Here is a 19809-nt window from a genome sequence, read left to right on the forward strand (position 1 = left end):
AGCTTAAAAATAATTGGAATCTAATACATTTTCTAAGATCAGATTTTTGAGCTATGTAAGCTGTCCTAAGATTAAGGAATGTAGAGAAAGGGTTAAGATGCCAGGAGCACAGTCTCATTTTAAATAGTTTCGTTTTTCACAGAAGTCCATAGAAATGTTTCATGTCTTTTAAACTTCAGGAGGTTTATAGACCAGAACATACATGGTTACCGAAGCAATTTGGATTTTTCATGAGTAAGGGTTTTTTAGAATTGTGGTCCTCTAAAACATAGATGCTGTTGACAGAGTTTGCAGTCCTGGAGAAATGGTATCAGTATTTAATGCAGTAGCTTATTTCTTTGTTCTCTTTTCAGGCTCGTTAACAAATGTGACATTTGCAGTTGGCATAGCAGTTTATGCTTTATTGGGTTATTGCATAAGGGAGTGGCGCTTCCTCGCCTTCGTGTCAAATTCTCCAGGACTTTTTTTTTTCCTTCTCTCTTTGTAAGTATCTGTTTTATGTAAATGTAAACTAACTTCAAAAAAATTGTATCTATCAGTGGAGGACAGAATAAAAGCTTGGCAGGTATTTTGCTTGATATATTAAGGCTACTTTTTTGTATTTGTGTGTGTGTGTGTGTGTCTGCACTTGGAAGTCATGTTGACCTCTGGTGACTGACCCCTGCTGTGGGGGCCTGGCAGATATTCAGAGAGATGGCTGAATAAAGCCTGCCCCATTCTCCCAACTTGGTATTTCAAGGAAGTCTCCCTTCTAAGTATTAATCAGAGTCAGCCCTGCTTAGCTTCCAATTTCTAATGATATTGGGCTTGCCCGGGCTATCCAGGACAGGGCTACTCAAGCTGTATTGATGTACTACATCCAGGAAGATACATTTTATTTATTTAACACCTCCCCCCCCCCCCCGCCTTTTCTCTTTTCAAACAAAAAAACCCAAAACTGTAAACCATGAAAGTAGGTTACAGATGAGTGAAACCTGCCCATTGAGAGGGGCTTTGCTTTATCTCACATTTTCTTCTGCAGAGTATCTAATTGCCAGTGGAGCGATGGATAGTGGTTGGGCCAGGTAGGCTGATGGAAAGGTCCTGTCATGATCCAAATGGGGGTGCCACCTGATGCTGTCACCACTCTGGAATTAGGGTTCCTTGGGAAGGCCAAGAGTTCCCTTCCAAGCCCTTCAGTTCTCCCTTGCTTTGGCCAAGAAGATAGGCATGTAGGCCAGGCAGAGGAACAAAGAACAATAAAAAGGTTTATTTTAAACAGGAAAATCAATAAAGAGCAAGTGAACAGATAAGGTGCTTTAAAACTGTATAGTAATGTGGGTGAAGGAAAATAAAGTCCCTAACATGACTAGACTTAACTATCCCTCATCTGTTAGGCTGCCAGGCCTTGGTCTGCTCACGCTCTCCCTCAGAGTGGGGGTCTTCCTCCTAAACAGCAGTCATCCTGCCTGCTTGACCTCTCAGGAGGAAAGAACAGTGTTTGTCTCTTGGGAGAGCTTTTAAGCAATTCTCCTCAGAGCCTACTTGGACGCCGATTGGCTAAAACCAGCGCCAAGCATTCTGAGGATTGTAGGCTGTCTCTCCCTGCTGAGACACAGGGCTCACAGGCTCCCTAGGCCCACTAAGCCTCTGTCTCACAGCACAGATCATGACAGGTCCCCTGCCTGTGTTTTTGTCAAGTTGCAGAATGACTGGTGATGATGGCATCTGAACTGGAAAGGCTAGTCTGGCTGATACAAAGTCAAACCTGCTTCAGATTGCAGTAGAAAGCTAACTGCTTAATGCTGGCCTCAATGCTAATGTAAAGGTACATATTGGGTTAGGTGCTTTCCACTTCTGGGGAAGATACTTGTATCGGTGCAAAAGTGAGGAATTTTGCCAATTCCCCCTCGCTGTTTTTAGAGACCCCCCAAATCCCAAGTACATTGTGGTGGAGGGCAAAGTAGGGGGGAGGGGGCCTAGTTTGCATTTCTGGGCATCATCCAGATCTACCCCACTGTGATCAGTGCCAAAAAGGGAGAAGTAGAGATGGGTGGGTTGTGGCCTGTGCCCAGTTTCTCATAAACACTATGTCTGTGACTGGACATAAGAGTATAATATTTATTTTTTTTAAAAAAAAATGTTTTTCAGCTCCCTTTCTACCCAGTAGAGTCCCCATGGTGGAAAACAATAAAAATATTAAAACAGTTTTACACACACATGAAAAACCATTAAAACAAAATACAGGCACATAAGAAGGAGCATGTTTATAATAAGGAAGATAATGATTCTTGCAAGCTGCATGTAAAATACGTAGTTTCTACGAGTTTCTATACTCGTGGCATATGACAGATAAATGGATTTTAGAGAAGAAGTCTACAGGGAAAAATTAATTAAAAACAAAGCAAGTGAAAGATGTCCTCTCTCTTGCACATTGTTATGTGACTATTACACAATATAATAGCACTGTAATTGTTAAATTGGTTATGGCTTTAATGTAACAAGCAATTATGATGTGTCAGTTCCAGTAGGTTTGTCTTTCTCTTGTCACATTGAATGAAACAGATTGTTTAGTCTGTCTTTCACACCAGCTAATAGTAATTTAAAATGAATTGTGTGATGGGGATATCTCATTTGCCATTTGGAAGTCTGATGTGCTCTAGTTAGCCTTCTACATTCTGCTAGGCTGATAGTATATAGTGAGAGAATGCAAAAAGAAGAAAAATGAGCTTGGACATGATCCATCTTTCTGAATGCACGGGAGGCAAGGGTTCTGGCAGTAAAATTAATTAGAATGAAATGAAAGAAAATGTATGTATTTTTCTATTTTCTTGAGAATAAATAGAAGAAATTAAAACTGTGAAACGTAAAGTAACCATAAGGAGTAGGTGCAAAAGAAGGAGTATTCTGCCTTTGTTGATTTTGGAAGCTGGAAGCCTTCCTGGTTGTAGCCTTTGGTTCTTCCATATTATGACTGAGGATGGTGATACATAGTGCCAGGATTTTAAAAAGAATTTTGGGGTGTGTGCTTGTGTGTAAAGTGCCATGAAATTGCAGCTGACTTTTGGCGATCCCCTAGGGTTTTTAAGGCAAGAGACATTCAGAGGTAGTTTTCTGTTGCCGACCTTTGCATTGTGACCTTGGATTTTCTTTAGTGATTTCCCATCCAAATACTAACTAGGGCTGTCTCTTCTTAGCTTCTGAGATCGAATGAGGTAGGGCTAGACTGGGTTATCCAGGTCAGGGTGCTGGGTAGTAGTGTTTTAGTGGTTTTGTAGGATGTTTTAACATTTAGTAGAATTTCGGATTGCAAAGCTCTACAAATTTCTGTATATTCTTACATTCTCTCTGTGTTAGACAACATTTGCCCAACTTTGAAAAGAGTTTAATATCATAGAGTTAGATCCAGACAAAATTGGATGTTTCCACTGATTGCCCATTGGGATCAGCTGCAGACCTCTTTCACACAGATCTTTGATGTCACCTGTCCCCCAGGAGCAGCATTTCACAGAGATCAGTGGTCTGCAATTGGAAGGGGAAGGTGAGAAAGTTCCTTTCTACTGATGGAAAATTGAATCTGGATCCAGTCCTATGACTTATTACATAATCTGACATTTGTATTAGTTTGCAGACAATCCCCCCCCACACATTTCAAAGTGCAATGTTTCTGTTCTAACATTTTTCTTTCAGCATGCTTCCAGAATCACCAAGATGGCTGTACTCTCAAGGCAGAACTGCAGAAGCAGAGAAAGTTCTGCAATACATAGCCCTTGGTAATGGAAAAGAAAGAGTGTCTGTGAAGCTGAAACAGTGCATGGGAGCAGTGAAAAAGGATGACTCAGCATCTGATGTCCTAAATCTAGTCCAACATCCAGTGCTTTGGTGGCGCACTATCATCTTGATGTACATCTGGTAATTTTCAGGGAGAGATTCAGAGAGCACATGAATTAATTTCACAGGAGAAAGGGAAATACAAATGGGTAGAAATTTTATTCTGAATCTGTTGGAACATTTTTAAGGTACTGGTACATCAAACAGAAATAAATACTTTAGAACGAGAGATCATTGTCTCAATTTTCATTACATCAGCCCCCCTCCCTTCAATCTGTGGGGCTGAAAAGTGAAGCTTCCCTTAACCCTATGACACACCACCGAAGGTTTGGTGGCATTCTTGTTAAATAGTTGAAATATGTGGGAAATGCAGTATACATGCTCTACTATAATTTCTAATTAGAAATTTTGGTTGCTAGCATGTTCCCTAGATATGTACGTAAAGGGGCAGATTTGGAATGCATGAATGACAGCCAGAACACAATAATCTACCAGAGATTATGGCTTTTGTCTGAGTGTTGCTTGTTTTGCTGATTTTTGCTCTTTTTGAAGAACTACTGCAAGATGAACAGATTCCTCTGATGAAGTCTGTTGATGAAATTCTTAAGGAATTTTTAGACATTTAATTTAATAATAAAGTATACTTTCACTTGATTTTGCACCATTGGCCTTGCCTTATTTTTTATCTTTTATAAACAGGGCAAGACTGTTCCTTCTTCAGCTCATGGGGGTGTTATTGGAGGGTAGAGCTGTGTGTATTCATGATTTGATTCTAAATTAGCTGTATCTAATTGAAATGAAAGCTGGTAAAGCTTGGGGTTTTGACGGTTTCAACAAAATCCATGTTGGGTGTTCCAGTCCATTATTTATGGCACAATTGTTGATGAAGTACACTTATTGTAGAAATGGCACCACAAAGAAGGGTATGTATGTTTGGAAGTCCCCCCCCCCCCTTTCAAGTCTGATAACTAGTAAGGTCTCTGCTAAAGTTCTTTTTGACCCATTTTTCATGATATTATGTTCTTCTGTCATATATTCTTTATATAGTGCTACGCTAAATAAGTAAACATTGCTTAAATGAGGCTTATAGCAATCATCATCCTCTGATTGAACTTTCATTCATATCTTTAGGTATGTGTGCAGCCTTGTATATTATGGTTTAACACTGAATGCTGGTGAATTAGGAGGGAATCTGTATCTAAATGTGGCTCTGTATGGTCTTGTAGAAGTTCCAGCATTTCCACTCTGTATGTTCTTCATTGAGAAACCTTGGTGAGCAACCAGCTGCTGTGGGTATAATGTGTTGTTAGAGCTATAACATTGTGTTGAAGAATTTTGCATGAAATTTTGTTTTATTAAGTTACCTAAGAATGTGATTGTCATGGATGTCAGAGGCCCCAAAATTGCCTTGGTGTGCTGAGATGAATGGATCTTGGGTGACCTTGTTAATATAACTTAGACTCACAGGGTTTGGGCAGTAAATGAACTGTCCTCTTTTGGCCTACTGAAGTCATCCTGGCGTCATACATTGGTGGTCTCATCAAAGATTAATATTCTGTCTAGGACTGGCCTCAGTTTTTGAGACTTGGAAAAAACTGGGACCACAGGACTTGCTTACCTGCTTCTTTTCATTAATTTTCCTCATTGTCAACCACAAGAATATTTCCAATAATTTTTTTAAACATATGAATCCTTGTGGAGTTCTGGACTGAACTTGTGTTATTGTTCTTTTGTAGGTCAGGAAGACGAAAAAGTACAACTGCTTTTTTGATATTTGCAGGCTTTGCTTGTATGTTTACCATGTTCTTACCAGAGAATACTGGTGGTAAGTATGTGCTTCTCCCCACACTCAAGTAAATGTAACTTGTATCAATGTACACGCAGCTGATCTTACCAGAACACAAAATACCAAATGCATGTTGTATTTTAGTGGCAAAAAGGAACATCATTGCAAGATTGTCTTAAGTAAACTAAAAGCTTCCATTTGGAACTGTGCACATAGGCTCTGTTCAGACATCATGTGAAACCTTTTTGGTTTCACATGGTGTCTGACCCATAGTTTAAATTTAATGTGGTTAGCTTGTGAAAGGATTCCTGATAGAGATTCAGATAGGTAGCCATGTTGGTCTGAAGCAGCAGAACAATGTTTGAGTGCAGTGGCACCTTTAAGACCAACCAAGTTTAATTCTAGGTATAAGCTTTCATGGGCATGCACACTTCATCAGAGAGGTACCATGGCAAATGTTGAGTTCACTACCATAGTTAGAGTGGTTTCACATATATCTGAAGTGAGTCAATGTGTATTTGCAAAGTATGTTTTCACTTGGAAATCCATTTCCTTTATTTCAGTGGAACTTTCTTTGTGTAAGAGCAAACCAAATCAATACCGTGTCCTCACTCACAGCTTTTGATTAATCAGGAAAAATATTAGAGTTGATATCAGTAATTCAACAGTATCCCCTAAATCCCTGGTAACATGGAGCATTATTCTGTAGTTTTCCTAAAAATCTATACCTGGTATTTGCTTGCTATTAATTCATTATGAGTGGTATGAATTGTGGTGTTGGAATCCTGGACTGATGTATTCTCCAGTTCTTTGTTTTAGGTCCCTTGGCTAGTCTTATCCTTGCCCCTCTTCCCCTCTGCCCAGACGGGAGAGCTGCAGACCTTCCTCCATGACCCCACATCTGGGGCCTTCATATGTGAGAGAGGATCCCAGATGTGTGCCTGCTCAGTAGGGCTCATCAGCCTCTCACAGTGGGATCACCCCTTGTGGGAGGCTTGTAAGGCATGAGCACTTTCCTTGCTGATCCTTGTGCATTGTGAGCTGGGGGCAGAGGCAACCCTCTGGCAGCTGGTAGAAATGCTGGCTGCAGCACTCTGGATGGCCCTGCTGTAGCTGAGGATATGGCCAGTGGCCCACCCTATCTGCTTGTTAGTACACACACCACCCCCACTCCAAGACAGGGAACAAAGTCAAGGAGTGGCAGTGGTGAGCCAACCAGATTCAGTGCTATCTTCTAATCTCTAAAGAGTGCAGATGTGATCCTGGATGCCTAGACATGTATTTGTGTTCTCACCAGGACCCAGCAGAAACTTATTTGCATATTAGGCCACATCCCTTGACACCATAGTTGTTTCACACAGAGCTTTTTTGGTAGAAAAAGCTCAGCAGGAGCTCATTTGCATATTAGGCCACACCCCTGATCCCAAGCCAGCTGGAACTGTATTCCTGTGCATTCCTGCTCAAAAGAAAAAAAGCCCTGGCTCTCACTAGAAGTTACCTCTGACTGGAATTCTCTGAAATCTGTTGCGTAATTCATTGATTGCCCCATTTATTGAATTTTTTTTTTTAAATAGAGTTAAAAAGAGTGCCAGGGTTGGGAAAGGGAGAAAAAATTAATAGTTTCTGTGGTCCTTTTTTTTTTGTTCCATTGCTTGAAAATTCTTCCAAAATGTTCTTGTGTGGGAACAATTAACTGGAAATGAGGGTGGCTGAACTTGACTGACCACCGCATGGTGGCCACAATAAGTGCATTTCATGGAGGCCGTTGTTTACTTGGAACAGTTTACCATGTGGAAAAGTTTATGTTCACTGTATCACTGCAAGATCACATTTTGTAGTGCTATATTAAAAATTGTCGTTACTTACAGGAAGGCAGTTCAAAGCAGACAGCAACACTGTATTGTGGATATTTATAAATAGCTCTATTTATGGAAAATACATGTAAGGCAAATCCAGATAAGCACCAAACTTCTCTTTAGTAGGACATCCTAGGCAAGAATAAATTTCAAACTGTGCATTTTTTAAAAAAGTAAACTTAGTTTGGTCAAATCCAGAGTTCATGGAACAGAGACAGAACAGAACCTACATTTCTGCCTCCTGTATAATCATACCCATTAAATGCTCTGCAGCCTTTTCAGCACTGCATACTGTAAGTTTTAAAAATATTTCTTGCTAGGGAAGAATCACAAAATAGGGTTATTATCGACTGCTTGGACAATTAATATTTTAATGATTCTTGGAAACTTTAAAACGAATTTACGTTAGCAATTAATGGTTCTCAGGCATTAGCTTAGGAGGACTTTGCTCACTAATGAGATGAGTCATGCTTACGTTTTGGCAAGTGATCTTTTTTTTTAACTTTTGTGTTCTCTTCTAGATTTTTTCTTCAGTCCCAGTCTCCTAGCCTTATATGGAAAATTTACTGTAAGTGCTGCCTTCAACATCATATATATTTATACTTCGGAACTCTATCCCACAGTAGTGAGGTAAATGAAAACTGAACTTTTTGTTTGAATTCTTATTTTCAGATCACATAAGATTCTCTAATAGTGACAGCAATACAGCACAATACAGCTGTTTAAATTGCAACAGTGTGGCTAGACTTAACCTTTTTGCTCCCAGATTGGCCATTTAGGGATTCATTGGCTTTGTTGAGCACAAATAAAGCTATTGGCTGGTAGTAAAACAACTCTTATGCAACTCTGTGGATTACTGTTACCAATGAGCCAGATAAAGCAGCACCTAACTGTGCTACTGTTCTTTTGTGGAATAGAATCATGCCAGTTACCTATGCCTTGATAGATTACTGTAAAGTCTTATATTTGGGCTGCCTTTAAAAGGCATTCAGAAATTGCAGTTGGTTTGAGACTCATGCAAATTATTGTTTGGGCCTGCTATACTGCTGACATTTTGTTGGTATTGCAAGACTTTCACTGGCTTTAAAAAAATTTCCCCATCTTCCTAGGCTCAATTTAAAGTGCAGTTCTGGAACTATAAAACTCTAAACTGGCCTTGAACTAGAGGTTTCTGAAGGGTGACCTACTCCTCTGTAAAGCTACCATGGACATAGATTGACAACTGAGACCCACACCTTGCCTCAAGGCTGTACTTTCTCTGACAAGGTGCCCTGGTTATAGAACACTCTCCCCAAACAGACTCACAGCCCATCCTACTATTCTACTATGGGTAAAATGTAATTACAGATTTTTTTAATGTCTTTTACCTGTTAATGTTGGCACTGTTTTACAGTGCCTCTTTTAGTCTTATACTCTTTTAATTTAGTACATAAGCTTCCTTGGAGATCCTTGGGGGAAAGGTGGGATATAAACTGGCAGTACAGGTGAATGATACACAAGGAAATGTCTCCATCTCACTTTCAGTATTGAAAGCCATTTTAGCTAACACAGTACAAATTGTATTTTGGGTGGTTGCTTGCAACCTCTTTTTGGAATTCTTAATGCTTTTCTACATGTGACATGTTCAGGCACAGTTTCCATCTCTTAGTGGAAAAACAGATGCAGACTAGAGATCCAAATATCAGGATATCAGAAACAAAATCATATACTGCTTTTTTCAAGTATAAGGGTGCTGATGGCATCCCCTCTGTATTATGACTCTTAATGAAAAAACAAATGTAGACTAGACAACCAGATTTCAAGATATCAGAAACAAAATTATATATTGTTATTTCAAGTAAAAGGGTGCTGATGGCATCCCCTCTGTATTATGACTTTTCCACTCATATGACCAATTGAAATGACATTGCTTGCTTCAAAACTTTTTAGGAATACATCTTTAAAAGGCTTTATTTCAGTGAAGATGGAATCTGGAGTAATTTGAAAATAATGTTTTGCTACCACCTAGTGGTAATGCTTAAAAATCACCTAGTTGTCTTCATCCAGTTTGCGCTCTGTTGGTGTTGCTTAATTCAGATATTGTACCAGCCATAGTGTAGAATGTAAACATAGCTTGTGTTCCAAATGTACTGTCAACTCATGACTTATTGCTGCCAGTTCACCCCTTAATGCTGTTTATTGGGGTCTCTATCCTCGAGGAGGAGTGCTTTGGGCAGTATTTTAGGCTGTAACTGGACTGAGGAGAGTGAATGCCATTCTTTTGATAGAAATACCTTCCATCAGAAGAAATAACCAGTGGATTCAACCCTACATTTAAATGAATTGAATGCTACTTTATTGTCATAGAATAATAGTTGGAAGGGACCTCCAGGGTCACCTAGCCCAACCCCCTGCACAATGCAGGAAATTCACAGATACCTCCCCCTAAATTCACAGGATCAGCATTGTTGTCAGATGGCCATCTAGCCTCTGTTTAAAAACCTCCAAGGAAGGAGAGCCCACCACCTCCCGAGGAAGCCTGTTCCACTGAGGAACCGCTCTAACTATCAGGAAGTTCTTCCTAATGTTGAGTCGGAAACTCTTCTGATTTAATTTCAACCCACTGGTTCTGGTCCTACTTTCTGGGGCCCCAGAAAACAATTAGTAAGATATCATTTACCCCTTTACTAGAGGAAACCTCAAAGAGCCTCAGTCATCTTTGGTTGGCAGTTTAAAGGGAAAGAGAGAGGTGGCTTCTTTAAGGGATTGAGTCTGAGTCCCAGGGCTCCCAGGAGTCCCTGGTGTCAAGGAGGGGCACAGCTTCAGTGAAGATCTGCAGGGGCTGTGTGCAGTACAGGGCAGCTTATGAACCAGGGCAAGAATTCAAAAGCCTGGTGGGATTGCAGAGTGGGGTGGATGGTACATGCCCCTGTGACCAGGAAAGGATCAATGTCTCCTGGGTGGCTGCCTGTCCTCTACTGCTGGGACAGACAGCAGGGTCCTTGTCTCTTTCTTTCCCTCAGGGCTTGTCTACACACTGGATGGGTCAAAGTTTCCCACTTGCAGCCAGCTGATGCTGTGTTTGCAATAGTTATCTCAGGCTCATTTCTCCCAGCAGGATGGGCAGGGCAGCCTCTCAGCTAAATCAGAGATGATGCAGTCACACTTGCAACTGCGGTGTCTTGGCCAGCTGTAGTCAGATGTCAGACATCCAAGATGCTGGAGCTACTGCTCTCTGTGGGGGAAAACAGTACTCTCAGCTGGGTCCAAGACCCAGTGGGACCTCCAGATGTCTCATGGGAGAAGGCATAAGACAGCCAGCGCTCCCATGAGAACTGACCAAGATGCTGCAGTTACAAGGCTGATAGCACCGCCTCAGACCAAGCCCGAGAGGTCGAGGTTGTTCCTCTTCCTTGAGGGAAATTGATGCCTTTCAGCTGAGTCTAGCTGCAGCTATGATGACTGCAATGCCTTGGGCCTGGCCTAGGAGACGGCAGCCTTTACCAGCCTGGCAAGAGGGGGGACATTGTGCGGTTAGCAGCAGAAACTTTGAGCGCTGTGATGTGCTTCCATGGATTATGTGCATTGTGCAAAAGTATGGCATAAGTCCATGTATACCTGCAGCACTGAAATAGAATCCTTCCTCTTAGTTATCTGCTGTAAATTAAAGAAAAGCAAATAATTGACAAATGTGGTATCAGTCAATAAGGTATTAGTTGTTGTTTCATGGAATGAAACAGAAGAGGTCTTATTATCTTTTAATATATTTCCTTTGTCCCTTATATCAGTGGCTCCCAACCTTTTTGCACCAGGGACCTGTTTTGTGGAAGATAATTTTTCCATGGTCTGGTGGGGGTGGGGGTGGGTGGGTTGGGCTTTGGCTGCCCCAGGCTGCCCTCCCCTGTCCATGCCCTATCCCTGTCCCCCCATGGGAGGGGTAGGCGCTGCCCATTCTGCCTGCCCGGGGCTGCTCTGCCTCACTCTGAGGCTGCCTCCCCTGCTTTGGAGTGAGGCCATGCTGCCTCTTTGGTCTGCCCGGGTCTTGGGTGGTGTGGTGCCTCTGCCTTGCTCCATGACCCAGTTGATAACAGGCCACAGACCGGTACTGGTCCAAAGCCTGGGGGTTTGGGACCCCTGCTTTATATAATATAGTTGATAACAGTGGTTTACAAATGGTTCGACAGCCAGTACTGGAATGAAACTTTATTCCATAGTGTTTGAGAGTAAGTGGTGGGAATTGCTTCTCTGTGGATACTGAACAAAGATGAGATTGTTTTGAGAACTAGTAGTATAGTCCCAGTTTTTTAAAATGAAAAGTACCATCATACCAAGTGAAATTATCATTACCGCAAAATTAAACTGTATTAATTTCAATTGGGCAATCTGTTTTATCCACCTTGATATAGTGTGGTGCAGATTGAGTAATGATGATAAGAGCAGGTCTTTGTGTTGCTGTTCTTTAGTAATGCAATTTTTTTTTTTTACTGCTATTGCAGTTTCCTTTGCCATTATTTTAACAACAGTATTTGATGTCTTGTGGCCTGCAGATGCAGTAATGCAGATTGGTTCAAATCAATATGAGAAACTTGGAATCTTTGCCTTTTTGCTCACTGCAGCATTTTTGTTGTCTCTGTCCCAATTTGCCTCAGCTCCTTTTCCAGTCCTTTAGTCCTGCTAAGATAGCTTATTTTTATTAGGTACACTTTTGATAGAATATTGCTGGACACTGGACAGGTACAGGTTTGGGGGAACCAGATGTCTTCCAGTAACCCATCCCCAGCTAACCCCCCCATACAGCACATGCACCACATTCTTCCCCTCTAGAGAGGAAGCAGTAGAGGGAATCTTCTTGGCCTTCCTGTTACCCTTTCCTTCACCACCAGGGCTTGAAAGATCCCCAAAGCATTGTTTTCTGCTTCCAACACTAGGTGCCATTCTAATCAGGGTAGGAGGGATTTTAGTAATATCTCAAGGGCTTCTGGGGTAACAAAAGAGGGTGAAATGAGTGAGCACTTAGTGGCGGCAGTGAGCAGCTGGAGGTTTCCCCCCCTGCTGCTTTGCCACTTGCAGCTTGCTCAGTTACTTTCCTGAGCTTGTGGAAGTAGCAACTACCTCCTATCCCTGTTAGTAGGAACTTCAGGTTGCCATTGCTACTCATTTGCTCAGGAGGAACAAGCAGCTCACCCCAGTCCATGGCATCCTCTTGCCATGAGGGAAGGGAGGAGAAAAGAAAGCACAGCAGAAAGGTGGGGCAGGCAGGTCTGGAAGGGTCCCATCCTTGCAGCTGCTTCAATGGAGAAGGCAGGTGGAGGCTTTTGGTTGGTGTGTGCAGTGGTTGGTGCCTGGCTACTGATGCCCATCCATTTTTGAAGGTGAACTTTATACCATGTTTTCTTTTAAACAGAAATGCTGGCTTAGGCGTCTGTTCAATGACTTGCAGATTGGGTGGTATTTTGGCTCCATTTGTTCCCTCTACAGTAAGTGCATGTTTTTTTTTTCTGCCATGAGGCTAGGGTATGTCAAGATTATTGTTCCTGCATTGTAAATAAGACATGTGCCTTGAAAGACAGTGGCCATATCACCAGTTCAAGAGAGAGTCTAGAACTGAAGTGGGCTCTTCCTGTGTCACAGATGAAAGTCTTAGCCACTACATAATACCAACTTTCAGTTCATCTGTTCTTCCCCTTTCTTTCAGTTTTTTAATACATTCATGCTTTTACTGTGTTCTGTTAAATATTTCTCATCCCTATTCCTGCAATCAAATCAGCGGACGGGGGCATTGTGTAGGAGAAGAGGTGGGGTTAGGAGTCCTTGAAATTAAAGTAGCGGGTAATAGATCTGTGTTCTTAAATTATTTGTATTGCATTCCATACAGCATCAGTTGATGGTGGATTAATTGTTTATTTATTCTAGAAATCTCTTGGTCCATCGGTACCATTTATGATCTTTGGCATCTCTGGCTTGTCAGCCGGTTTCCTGACCCTTCTGCTTCCAGAAACTCTTAACAGACCTATTGCAGAGACCATTGAAGACTTGCAGGCTCCTGCCTACCAAACGCTTAAAAACAAAAAGGCAGAGTAAAAATGATTTGTTTTGTTTTGTTTCTAATTTTTAGATCTAATTGATGTACTTACCAGAATGGGGGGGGCAAGATTTCTCATTCATTAGAAATCTTTTCTTTCATAGCCCCCCTTCCCCCCCTCAAATGCAGTTGTTGTTTCTCTCTGAATCCAGGAACAAAGACTTCTGTATGCTGATAAAAACAGATGGCATTCGACATTTTGAGAAGTGATGTGTCTGGCACACTCAACTTTCTAGCTTGCATGCTTTAGCTTAGTTATATTACTGGGAGGTTGCTTAATATTTGATATCAGGCCAAACTCTTGGCTTCATATATTTCTTACTGCACTTCATTGGAAAAGCCATCTGGAAGATTTTCTAATAGCAGATGCATAGCAAGTAAAAATGTAAGGAATTGTAAAGAAGCTTATACTGCTATCCTGAGGACACTTTCCTGGGAGTAAGCCCCACTAAATAGAGTAGGATTCTGAGTAGACCTGTTTAGGGTTTCACTTCCTGTTTTGTACATTTACTGATTGTCAAAAAGAGATTCACTGTGATCATTTTTAAACAAGATAAATTTTAATTTGGATGATCATATTGTTGCATTGGCATTTGGAAATGATTACAGGTGTTTAACGGGATGTTTTAACATTTTCCCCAGAATGTTTCAAAATTCAATGTCAAATTACATTTTTCAATAAAGACTGTGTTGTTTTATTTGGCATATACCCAGTAAGCTTTTGTTAGCTCTCCTTCTGTGGCTGTGTGTGTTTCTATGTCTATTGTGTTTCTTGTTTGTTATATATATTTGTATGTTTTAAATGTTTAAATGTCTTGATGTTCCTTGCCTTGGAGATCCTACTTGGGTGGAAAGGCAGCATATAAGTGTTTTAAATTAAATAAAATGTTTTCTCACAAAGAATTGAATGTGGTGGACATTTTGTGAAAATAATCATTTGTTGATGCAGAGTATGCTGTCATCCATTTTTAAAAGTTATGTTTGGTGTAAAAGTGAAAAAAAAGAAATAGTAATAATGTTGCATGTACACAGCTGATGGTGTTGTGGCAAAAACTGAGTAGCATTTACTTGAAATAGGCTCAATTGGAAAGAGAAGTTGAAGCTTGTAATATAGTTCTTGTTTGTAAAATCTGTTTTACATAATCTTATGGAAACCGGTCATTTAAAAAAAATCACCGTGTTGAGCATTCTAACTATTCATGTTTTCATCTGTTTTAACAGGTAAATCTGTTAGAAGAAAACAGTTAATGTTTCAAAAAACGTTGCGGTTGAAAAACCAAGTGTCTTCTGGAGTGGTGCTTCCTTTGTTGAGGTGTGGCGCCATCAAGAGGATCACACGGCAATGCTTAAAGTATTGTGGGATTTATAGTACGTCCAGTTATTTATTTTAATGTGAACATTAACAGTGAAGACAGAAATAAGTTAAGGAAACTTGTAAAGAAAAATTGTGGTTAAATCTTTGAAATACCACACTGGTATTTAAAAGACAATAGCTGCACAACTTAAAAATTAAAAGAAAGAATTTTAGATTAATTAAATGCCAACATTTTGGTTTAGGTTTCTTTATTGTAATCCTAAACATACAGTTAAGCATGAAGTATGAAGGTTTATTCATGCGTCTCTGTTTAGGATTATTTATGTAGTCTCAGGACATTAGCTGGAAAGATAGCACTCTGCTTTGTAAAGTACCTTCTTATTGGAAGACTGCAGAATAGCCTGGAATATCTGGAGATGTTTCAGCTCTTAAATTTTACAAACTCTGTGCAATGCCAGTATTTTCCAATCTATGCTTTGTAATGAATGTTCTGCTATTTATAATGACCAAAGATGCCTTTTGCTACTATTTCTATTAACCCTTGCTGCAATATTATTTACCTGAAGTGTGGAAACAAACAACATTGTTTGTTTGCATATATAGCCTGTGCTGTGGGAAAAATGGTAAGTGCTCAAGAAGCAATTGTGGGTTTTATTTGACACAGGTTTTGCTGTAAGTTTCATGTGAAACTGATTTTGTTTTTGAATCATGGCAGAGTCTGGGCTGAGAGAAGAGTGTTTTGCACAGCATGACATCACCAATTCACCATGCTAATGGGATTTCTCTCTCCCCCCTTCTGGGCTTTTATTTATAGGGAGAACCCTGAAAGTTATAAATAGTATTTTGACAAGCTGCTTTTATGTAGGCCAGCATCCCACAATGTGTAGCATTCAGGCAGTCTGCTACCAGCCTGTCAAATCATGTTGATGTCTGGCAGAGATTCAGCTGACACAGCTCTACGTTTACAGTTTGTCATTTCAAGGTCAACTTTTAAAAACTGTAGCTAAAAAAGCTAAGATTTTTAGCTGATTGTCACTTAAATATATATTATTAATTGATGATTCTGGCTCTACACTTAGTAATAAACTGGGCAGTGAGCCAGAGTATTATTTCCCCTTTCGTGCATTCCATTTCTCCCCCTGAGCTTTAGAGCACAGTTAACTGTTCCTAAGTGTCCTCTGGTACTCTGTTATTTTTTTTTATTGTTCATGTCAAAATAGGTGAAAAAAAGACGAAGACCAATTTTTATGTGGAGTTTTACATTCTTGTATTATAATAAAAATTATTATGGAAAGCTTTATAAATCTATATTTTTGTAATAAAAATGCAACATAAAGTTGCTCTGGTTGTTTAAGCAAGAGTGAGATGCAAAGGTAATTATCTCAAAACACACACTGCCGTATCATGAAATGGTTCTTATATTGGATATGTAATGTATCTTTATAGAGGCTATTTGGCCTGCTTTTTGTTCCCCATGGTGTAGAAAATGGCTAATAAACAACAGTTTCCATTTAAATGGGTAGTAGTTTTGTGGTTTGTCTTTTGAAATGATCCTCCTAAGCTTATACTAAATGCTGGTAGTTTGTCAAGATAACTTACTGCATGTGTGTTTTTCTCAGGAAGGATCAAATGTCATATCTGGAAATCAGAATGAAAGGGCATAACTGGACAACAGAGGTGGACTAGGGAACTATCTTGCTTTGCATTGTCTTGTCTTGCAAACTGAAAGATCCTTGAATCTGACCAGAAGAATTTGGCCAAGCTCTTCTATAACATAAGAAAGTTGCATTCTTCCAGCTTTACTTACTTGCCTGTGATGTAGTTTCTTGGGATTACTAAGGCTCAAGAAGATAGCAAAACATTTTTATACCTTGGGGGCCATTTTACACTGTCAGACCATAGGGGGCACTGAGAGGACATCTGGATGGGACACTGAGGAAGGGAATTACTAACAGTAGTCTACATAGGGTGAGCAACCAAGATGCTTAAGACACAATCTGGCAAATGTCTTAATTAGCTGTTTATAGACATTTCTGGTCCTCCTGAGATTGACCTGTTTCAAATACTATGAGACTTGCTGAACAAGAAGAAGAAGATGATGATATTGGATTTATATCCCGCTCTCCACTCCGAAGAGTCTCAGAGTGGCTCATAATCTCCTTTACCTTCCTCCCCCACAACAGACACCCTGTGAGGTGGGTGGGGCTGGAAAGGGCTCTCACAGCAGCTGCCCTTTCAAGGACAACCTCTGCCAGAGCTATGGCTGACCCAAGGCCATGCTAGCAGGTGCAAGTGGAGGAGTGGGGAATCAAACCTGGTTCTCCCAGATAAGAGTCCGCACACTTAACCACTACACCAAACTGGCTCTCCACAAAGTGTTGCTGCAAATAGTAACACAGGCAAATAAGGCAATAATGTGCTTTGAGGGAATTCTGGAATTGCCGTGTTGCCTTATAAGATCCTCAGGTGCAGTGCAATGCATTGTCAGTAGACTTAGACTCGTAATTTTGCACAGGATTTCATGTCTTTGAAGTGAGTAACTTATTCACTATTCTTTGAAGACTGCTGTTCATAGGAAGGGTGTCTTGCTCCGCACAGTCCTTTATAGCAAAGGATTTATGGGAAATGCCTTTAGCAGTTTGCTCTTTTTGGCTGCGTTCAGCCTACCCCTAACCAATACTTCCTCTAAACTGTGGAGTCTTGTGAACAAATATTCTACTTTGTGAGCTACTGGCATTAAAGTTGTGAGCTACTGCATAAATTAGTTGATCTTCTTCATGGTCTGTGTGCTTCACACTGATGGGATATAGTGCGCCTGTGCCGATCCCAATCGGTACTTCAAAGCCTAAGAAAAAAGGATTTTTGCGCCCGTCCCACAAGGCATGCTTGGCTCTCCACTGCGCATGCCCACTGACCATGATCTTTGCCTCCTTTGCCTTGGAGAGGGACACCGTCCAGAGACCTGTTCAAATTGTGCTTTCTTGACAAACAAGGAAAAACCGCACTGCATGACTTCAAACAGCGCTTATGGAAGCAGCACTTACCCCGGTATGCAGTCCCAAGTTAACTTGGGATGCGCGTCAACGATGACCTTGTCCACACTGACTCCTTCCGGAACGGCTCCTTCCGACGCTGACAGGTCAGTGCAGAAACGCTCGACCCTGGCACCAACTTCGGAACCCTCCACTGCTGCAAAGAAATGCAGGGAGGTAAAGGAGCATAAGAGGGACAAGGACAAGAAACACTAGACTCCCAAGAGCCCTTGAGAGGGAACGAGCCAATCCACCACCCTGGCTGGGCTGGTGGCTCTGGGCAAGATCCCCCCGCTGCAGCTTCTCGCCTCCCCTATTCGGCAGGCTCGCCCGCAGCGTGTACCCAGGAGGAACTGTCGGACTTTGAGATCGATCTCACCCAGCAGACATCTCGCTCTACGTCTTCTGGTACCGAACCGAGTCCCTCGCCGAAGCCTGATCAGCAGGAGTGGGTGCCTACCCCCCCCCTGCTTCTGCAGCGACCATGAAGAGGCTCCCCTTTCGAAGGCGCTGGAAGATCGAGCCCCTCTTCTACCACTGTCACCGATGCACTGGGACCAGAGACAATGGCAGTACCTATATGGAGCGTACCCTATGTCTTCAGTCGCATCTTGCCATCCGTGCCATAGGGATCCACATCGGCCTCAAGATCCCCCGCAAAGCATCCAGCGGAGCAGCTACTCACCCCGCAGCCTAAGCGTGTCTCCACACCAACGACTCCACTCTGACCCTCGACACTGAGGACTCCAGAACTACCCATACAGCCAAACACGACTTGGTTTCCTGTCACTCCGACCCTGATTCAGACTCAGACCACCCTAGCCGCTGGGACTCCGATGCTGAACTGTCCCCATCGCAGCAATCCATAGAGGAGTCGCTGGTCTCTCCATCTGAAGACCTTCGGGCCTATGGCGATTTCGTCAAGCATATGGCCCATTCCTTATCGCTACTGATTTCATAGCCGAAGCCCCTCGTTACCGACACGGTCTTCGACATCATCCAGTGAGATGCATCCACAACAGTAGCCTTTCCCATGACCTTGGTACTCCTCCAGGCAGCCAAAGTATCGTGGCTGAAACCAGCGTCCACTCCGGTCTCCACCAGAGGCACGGATCATATGTAATGCAGGCTTCATTTCTTTTCAACCACCCCAGGCCTAACTCAGTCAAGGTCTCATCCTCGTCCAAGAGTAAGTGCACGCATTCCACTCCTCCTGATAATGAGGGGAAGAAACTCGACTCTTTCGGCCGAAAGGTATACTCCGCATGTGCCCTGGGGATCAAGACAGCAAACTATGAGGCTTGCATGGCCAGGTATCAATATGGGAAAAATTAGCAGTCATCTTACCTTCCCTCCCTGAGGACAAGGCTTCAGAGCTGAAACGACTCCAGAAGGAGGGTGTGCTCGTTGCGAAGCACCAGGTCAACGCAGCCAAACATTCTGTAGATGTCTTTGCCAAGATGCTGACTATGGCAGTTACCATCTGTCACCATGCATGGCTCCGCATCATGGCCCTGCCCCAGGACACCAGGACATGGATTGAGGACCTTCCCTTTGAGGGAGATGGGCTGTTCAGCTTGACTACAGACACGATTCTCCAGGATTTGGACAAGAGCATCAAGACTTCCGAGAACCTGGGGGTTTCTACTTCTGCTCGCCCTAAGTCTAAGACCTGGTCGAAATCATGGTTCAAGAAACCGTTCACCAAATCACCTCCTGAACAGACATGGACCCAGCTCTCCCAGTCAAGCCACTCCAGACCGTCATACGGGAACAAACAGAAGTTTTCTCCACAACAACATCAACAACACAGACCTAAGGGGGGCAAGATGCTCAAACAGGGCCTTTGACTCTCTCCCAGCACCACACTCTCCCACCCGCCTGTCCCCGTACTTACCTGCATGGAGAAACGTCACCACCGACAGCTGGGTTCTGTCCATCATAGAGCA

At 42.0% G+C, this 19809-nt stretch overlaps 1 protein-coding gene across 2 annotated transcripts in view; it reads left to right on the forward strand.

Moving 5' to 3' along the window:
- LOC132573571 (solute carrier family 22 member 15-like) overlaps nt 1–16344 on the forward strand; it is a 39580-nt gene extending 23236 nt beyond the window's left edge. Inside the window, exons 5-12 of one of the 2 annotated variants that reach the window (XM_060241117.1) lie at nt 354–483; nt 3670–3891; nt 4942–5082; nt 5547–5635; nt 7974–8082; nt 12836–12908; nt 13345–13508; nt 14735–16344. In XM_060241117.1, the coding sequence (XP_060097100.1) occupies nt 354–483; nt 3670–3891; nt 4942–5082; nt 5547–5635; nt 7974–8082; nt 12836–12908; nt 13345–13508; nt 14735–14738 (932 nt within the window). In that variant the 3' untranslated portion in view covers nt 14739–16344. The remainder of the gene's footprint in view (nt 1–353; nt 484–3669; nt 3892–4941; nt 5083–5546; nt 5636–7973; nt 8083–12835; nt 12909–13344; nt 13509–14734) is intronic. The other variant, XM_060241116.1, reaches the window with a different exon arrangement.
- The last annotated feature ends 3465 nt before the right edge of the window (nt 16345–19809 follow it).

This window comes from Heteronotia binoei, chromosome 6 (assembly GCF_032191835.1).
Source record: "Heteronotia binoei isolate CCM8104 ecotype False Entrance Well chromosome 6, APGP_CSIRO_Hbin_v1, whole genome shotgun sequence".
NCBI classification, from domain to species: domain Eukaryota; kingdom Metazoa; phylum Chordata; class Lepidosauria; order Squamata; family Gekkonidae; genus Heteronotia; species Heteronotia binoei.